This window comes from Helicoverpa zea, chromosome 10, assembly GCF_022581195.2.
Source record: "Helicoverpa zea isolate HzStark_Cry1AcR chromosome 10, ilHelZeax1.1, whole genome shotgun sequence".
Lineage (NCBI taxonomy): Eukaryota > Metazoa > Arthropoda > Insecta > Lepidoptera > Noctuidae > Helicoverpa > Helicoverpa zea.
In genome coordinates this window covers 3,046,038-3,052,342 of record NC_061461.1, presented here as the reverse complement: position 1 = coordinate 3,052,342, position 6,305 = coordinate 3,046,038, and the positions used below count along the sequence as shown (strand labels likewise).

Below are 6,305 nucleotides of genomic sequence, written 5' to 3'. Positions count from 1 at the left end.
AGTTTATTGTTTAATAATGAATAGTTCAAATTGTTATCATTACTAAATAAATACAAAGAAGTAATAAGATATTTAAAATGTATTTACAAAAACATGGTTATGTAAATTTTCAAAAAACTTAAGTAAGCGCTATTATACTAGCAATATCATAGGTTATTTAAATCCTTCTGCGGGAATAAGTTCTCTCGGGACGCAGGCAAACCGCATACGGAAGATATTAGTGAATATGAACATTTATCTGCAACCTTTTCCAGATCGACAAAATAACAAAACACCGAATGCATAACATTAACATTTTCATAATTTATGCAGTTTTATCAGATTTGCAATGAACGCAATTAAAACGTTTAGGTATTTTATATAAAAGACTTTTGTTTTGTTTTTTTGCTTGAATTATACAAACAATTAAGATTTGCTGAAGCATTTCGGTTTTTTGTTAGTTTGTTGGTACTTCGAAACTAATCGACCGATTTTTTAAATTCTTTCACTGGGTAACTAGATTTTTTCTTCCTCCTGCCCTGTTCCCAATTTTATTTGGGATCGTTGCAATATGTCAACCTCTTCCATTTTTCCCTGTAATTCATCATAATGACACTCACTCCCTGACTCACTGGGTACCTAGACTATCCTCCAATAATATAAGCTATATTTTATTCTAGTATGGGCAGTGGTTCCCACGGCAAGCGTATGCTTAACCGCGGGGAAACCGGCTCAAAGCCATTCTATTATATTTAGCTAGTTTGTAATTTGGGAGCACATGATAGCATACATAAACTAGTAATGTATACAGCATATTTTTACCGTTTACAATCCAGTTTCTTAATAAGAATCTACTTTTATTAATGGCATTTTAATTGTTAGACACATCAATACGTGATGCAGTGTCTCATACATCAGCATATTCCAGTCCAAGGTCAAAATCAAAATAATATTATGTGTCAGTTTTATCACGTATTTATGTTTAGATAAATCAATTATTACATCACGTACTGTCTACGTATATATCGCTTGAACAATTAAATAAGTATCCAGTTATATGTACATTGCATGAGTCTTAAGTGTTATGGAATTGTTCTCATACCAAACAGTGTTCAGGAGCTATATACACGTCTTCTTCACATAATAACACAATTAATAGTAATTACGTGTTCGTGCAGTTACAAACTCCCATGTGAATATCTGGTAAAAATGTCTATGTACTTTCTTAGGCTCTACAATATCTGTGTCATTTCATCAGTGCAGTAGTTTCGGCTGTTTTTACTAACATTCATTTTATAAGATTCGTAAGGATTGCTTAGTTTTAATCAATGGTATTTGTTTACAGAGAGCGATGGATGCTCTAGGGACGTTTAAGACGGTCGAAGTGCTGCAAGGAGCGTTTAGAATTATTGCAGCGTTGCATCTCACACAATACTTGTGGCCACATCAAGCTAATGTGCATGGTAAGTGTTCAATTGTGGCAAGAAGATTTTATTCAGTAGTGGATTTTTAAATTAATCAAATAACATTACGTACTTACTTATTTTATTTTGTGAAGGTCCGGTATTCTGATTTTTCCTTTTGGTTGTAATAATTCATGGAAATCTAGTTAAAATCTGAGTATGTTATGTAGGTACCTACGCCTGAGCATTTAGCTAGATATGTGATATGGTCTATTCTTAGAGGTTAAAATTCCTAATATTTTAAATACTTTAATTTTTACTTAATACGACTTTCAAACTTTTTGTTTGGTACCTATTATATTTTTTGTAAAGTTAAGTAGTATAGTAATACCTACTTATTATAAATTCCTTACAGATGGACAAAGCTTCGACTTCATTGTGGTTGGTGCGGGAACAGCGGGCGCATTGATCGCCAACCGATTGTCTGAAATCAAACATGTCAACGTGCTGCTTATCGAGGCTGGTGGCGATCCGCCTTTTGAGTCTGATGTAAGTTAAATACTGAATTGTCATTTTTACCAAAGTATGATTGAGCTGCAATATTACACACGTCATTCTTCCATGGAAACTTTAGATCGGCACATCGCATCGCATTTATTTACAATTTATAATACAACATTTTGCCAGATCCTGCTTATATTCAGACTAAATTATGTCACAAAATATTCATAGTTGCATTTATAATATTAGTTTCAAATTATGTCATTTAATTTTTTTTATGCTTTGCATCTTTACAGCTTCCTGGTTTACCCCTCCTCTTGAAGAGATCTCGCTACGACTGGAACTACACGGCAGAATACGACGGTTATAAGGACGTATGCCATCTCAAGTCTTACTATGAGTTCACTCTTGGCAAAATGCTCGGAGGAACCAGCTCCCTCAATTACATGATCTACCATAAAGGACAGCCTCGCGACTTCGATTCCTGGGCCGAAATAGTAGAAGATGAGTCCTGGAAGTGGAAAAATGTCTTACCATACTTCCTCAAGACTATAAAACTAGAGGATCCTGAAATACTTGCGTCAACTGATAGGCAATACTATGGAACTGATGGTAATATTGGAGTTACAAGGGACAGTAGACCAGAAATTAGCAAATTCTTAGATGCATACCGGGAACTGGGAAATGATATTGTTTTGGATTTCAACGACCGTCACCCCTTAGGTTATGCAGCACAGACTGTTACTATATCTGGAAGATCACGACAGAGTTCAGCCTATGGATTCTTGTCTCAAGTTAAGGACCGCCATAACCTTCATGTTCTGAAGAAAACTTTGGTTACGAAAGTCATATTCAATGAAAACAAAAGAGCTATAGGAGTAGAAGTTCTCACAGAAGACGGTAAAAAGCTGACTCTTAAGGCTAAGAAAGAAGTAATTGTATCTGCTGGAACATTTAATACACCTAAACTGCTGATGTTATCTGGTGTGGGACCTAAAGAACATTTGAAGAGTAAAAATATTGAAGTTGTATCCAATTTGCCTGTAGGAGAAAATCTGCAAGAGCACGTTTGTGTAGTCCTCATACATAATCTGGACAAACTTAAGGAGCCTTTCCCACAGCCAAGCCCATACGAATTACCTGGATCCTCATTCACAGGATTTGTGGCCCTTAACAAATCTTCTGACTATCCTGATTACCAAGTAATAACCTATCTAGGTTCAGCAGAGATCATGTTGTTTTATTGCACTTTCGCTTTTAGATTTAGTGATGAAATCTGTAACAACATGTACAAACAGGGTGTGAACAGACTACAAGCCTTCAACGAAATCTTAAACATAAATCCAAAATCTAGAGGTAAAGTTTTACTACGGAGTACCGATCCTGAAGATCCACCTCTTGTTTTCAACGGCTTTTTCTCAAACAAGGAAGACGTTGAGAATCTCATTGATTACATTTTCGACTATCTTCCTATTATGAATACGACGTACTACAGAGAGGTTGATGCTGTCATGTCCGATGCTTACCCTGCTTGCAGTGAATTTGGTAAAGATACCAGAGAATATTGGCGTTGTTACGTAATGTGTGTGTCTTCAGGTCTCAGTCATATGACCAGTACGTGTCCCATGGGTACTGTTCTTGATGGTAGGTTGCGAGTGCATGGTGTCAAAGCCCTCCGAGTCGCTGATGCCAGTGTGATGCCTACAATTACAAGAGGCAATCCTATAGGAACCATTTTTATGATTGGAGAAAAAGCTGCTGATATGATCAAGAAGGATCATAATTTGATTTAAGAATAGTGATTAGTATAAGTGAATTTTGATATAATGGTATTAGACTACTAGATTTAAGATGAATCAGTGTTATTTTTTTATTAAAGGTAGTTCTTAATAAAGACGATTCATGTTTTCATTTCACTGTCCCAATATTTATCATACATAGTTATATTTACCAATTCCAATGCTACCGCTGTTTGAATATACGACGTTGATTGCTTTATCGGATGCTAAAAGGATCAACATGAAACATTTCCTATTAAAGTCCGACAAACGAACAAAGCGCCAATTACAATAGTTCAAATGAGAATGCTATCGGGGATCAACAACTATTCTGTTCGGAGCAGGTTTTTGCGGATGGATTGATTGCCTAACCAATTAATTTTGAATTCCACTCCAAAACTATGGTCATCGAATTTCTAGGTATTATTAATTGGATGATAAAAGCGACCGATTCCCAACCGATATCACAGCGCACGATTTGTCACTGCTATTTGATTGTTTGGTTTTGTACCTATGACAAAAAAGAGTTGTAAGTTTCGCAATTGAAGAGTTGTTTCTATTTGAAGGCTCTCGTTATGGTATGGATTCTATTCACGGTGGCTGATCACTCCTTGACGGTGATGAAATGGTAAGAGTTCTTCTTATTACTTTTCCTTTCAGGGTTTGTGTTGGAGTATTGACTTCTAGTTTGCTTTAATTTTTAATAATCTTATTATGTACCTTTTATCCATTTCCATCTCCACCTAGAGTTATGTTTGACAAACTTTATTGCCACTATTACACAATGCCTCAAAGATGTAGCCGTTTAAACTTTTTCGGTTCCAAGTTTGTAGTACCTACAAGTAGTTTGAAGTACAAAATGTATCTTTGGTTTGTGAGACAACGAGGGAACATTTTAGCATTATACAAAGTGCATTTTATTTCGTATGCTCTCTTTAAAATCTGCTTTCTCAAACTTCATGTCGTTTTGTCAAAATCTTGATGTAGACTATTTAGTATTTTATGTATTTTTTAATATTTGAGGTACCATGTACCTACTTACACTGCAATATGCACAGATGCAACTATCTTTGCATTTAATGAACAGATATTATTAAAATTGCGTATCTATCTGGTACTTTGATAATATTTTATACGTTCCAAATATGTAGTCATGAAGAAATCCAAAAGCATTACCATACCACTACTTAAATAAAAAAATAAGCTTTGCTTTCACACCTTACTTAGCAAAGAACAGGGTGCGTTATCCTCAAAAAGTTTTATACCATGGATCTTTTTCTTTTATTTTTTATCTTCCCAGCCACCCTTTATTGATGCCAGCCATTTCGCCATTACTGTGTTGAGGTTTTGTGTTTCGCGACTTAATGGGATCTGTCGCTTGTTCTTTGTATTTTTTGCGAGTGATTCAACTATTTACTGGATAATGTTTCCATGTTTTTGTTGCTTTATTTCGTACTTTGGGGTGTGATAGATGGTTTTGATAACGTAGTGGGGGACTCAGTTCGTTTTTTGTGCACGGTATTTGGTAGTGTTAGATACGTACCTAATGGGATAAAAGGGAAACCGATTTTTTAATAAGAACTGTAGCTGAACGGTAGTGAATTTATTTATGATAGATTATTAATATATTTTATTTCTTCCTTCTTCCTTCCTTTATAATTGCCTGGCAATCTAACATCTGGCAAATATAATCTATCAACCTAGGAAATAGATATACCCTTGCCTGCCAGATATTTTTTGAAAATAAAAGTTGCTATAATATCATCTTCGCATTAAATTAATATTCAATTAAATTTTTGAGAACCTCAACAAAAAGATGCAATCTCTCCAAAAATACAAACCTTTTTAAGTCTAGTTTTCTTTCTTACAAAACACATCTGCATACAAGTTTCTTCACGACGCTTTTAGCATAAAGTTTTCTGTTTCGCTTTGCAAAGCATTATCGTAACGCAGATAAAATTCCTGGAAGATATGGCTCTGTAGTCCGCGTGCATACTAACTAGGAAATAGACTATCTGATCTGAATGTATTCTGTAAGAAGCGGAATGGGGCGCACTTTGTTTGGTTAATGCGTTTCCATTTTGTTGTTGGTCTGTGTTGTTATTTCTGGTAGGATGATAATGTGAGCTATATGTAGAAGTTTTTATCTACATAATAGTGTTTTTAAGTGAAAAAAATGTATCATGGAAAGTCTATCTTTTGTTATTTATTTTAAGTTACATAATATTCAATTTCGAGATATTATACATATATTTGCGAGACGTGGGCCGTAACAAAAAAGCATGTCAGTACCATCCAAGTTGCCGAGATGAAGATGTTGCGGTGGATGTGCGGAGTAACGAGGCTCGATAAGATCCGTAACGAGTACGTACGCGGTAGCCTTGGAGTACGCGATGTCGCCGACAAAATACAAGAAAAACGGCTGCGATGGTACGGACATGTTAAAAGGAGACCACCTGAGTACATCGGCAATGCGACACTCAATCTCGATATACCCGGTCAAAGGCGCAGAGGCAGGCCAAAACTGCGGTGGTTGAGTGTCGTAAAGAAAGACATGGAAATCTGCGAACTCAAAGAGGAAGATGTCCAGGATAGAGCGAAGTGGAAGAAGAAGATACGGAAAGCGGACCCCGTCACAAGACGG

At 35.8% G+C, this 6,305-nt stretch overlaps 2 protein-coding genes across 2 annotated transcripts; both read left to right on the top strand.

Annotated features, from left to right (window-relative positions):
* Positions 1-1,330: 1,330 nt before the first annotated feature.
* On the top strand, positions 1,331-3,777 carry LOC124633875 (ecdysone oxidase-like). The gene is made up of 3 exons (XM_047169246.1): positions 1,331-1,442; positions 1,798-1,931; positions 2,180-3,777. The coding sequence occupies exons 1-3, from the start codon at positions 1,331-1,333 to the stop codon at positions 3,674-3,676; spliced, it is 1,743 nt and encodes a 580-aa protein (XP_047025202.1). The 3' UTR covers positions 3,677-3,777.
* A 2,145-nt stretch (positions 3,778-5,922) lies between these two features.
* On the top strand, positions 5,923-6,305 carry LOC124634030 (the record flags this gene model as incomplete). The annotated part of the gene is made up of 1 exon (XM_047169431.1): positions 5,923-6,305. A coding segment is annotated over exon 1 (336 nt), but the record flags the coding sequence as incomplete, so codon positions are not given.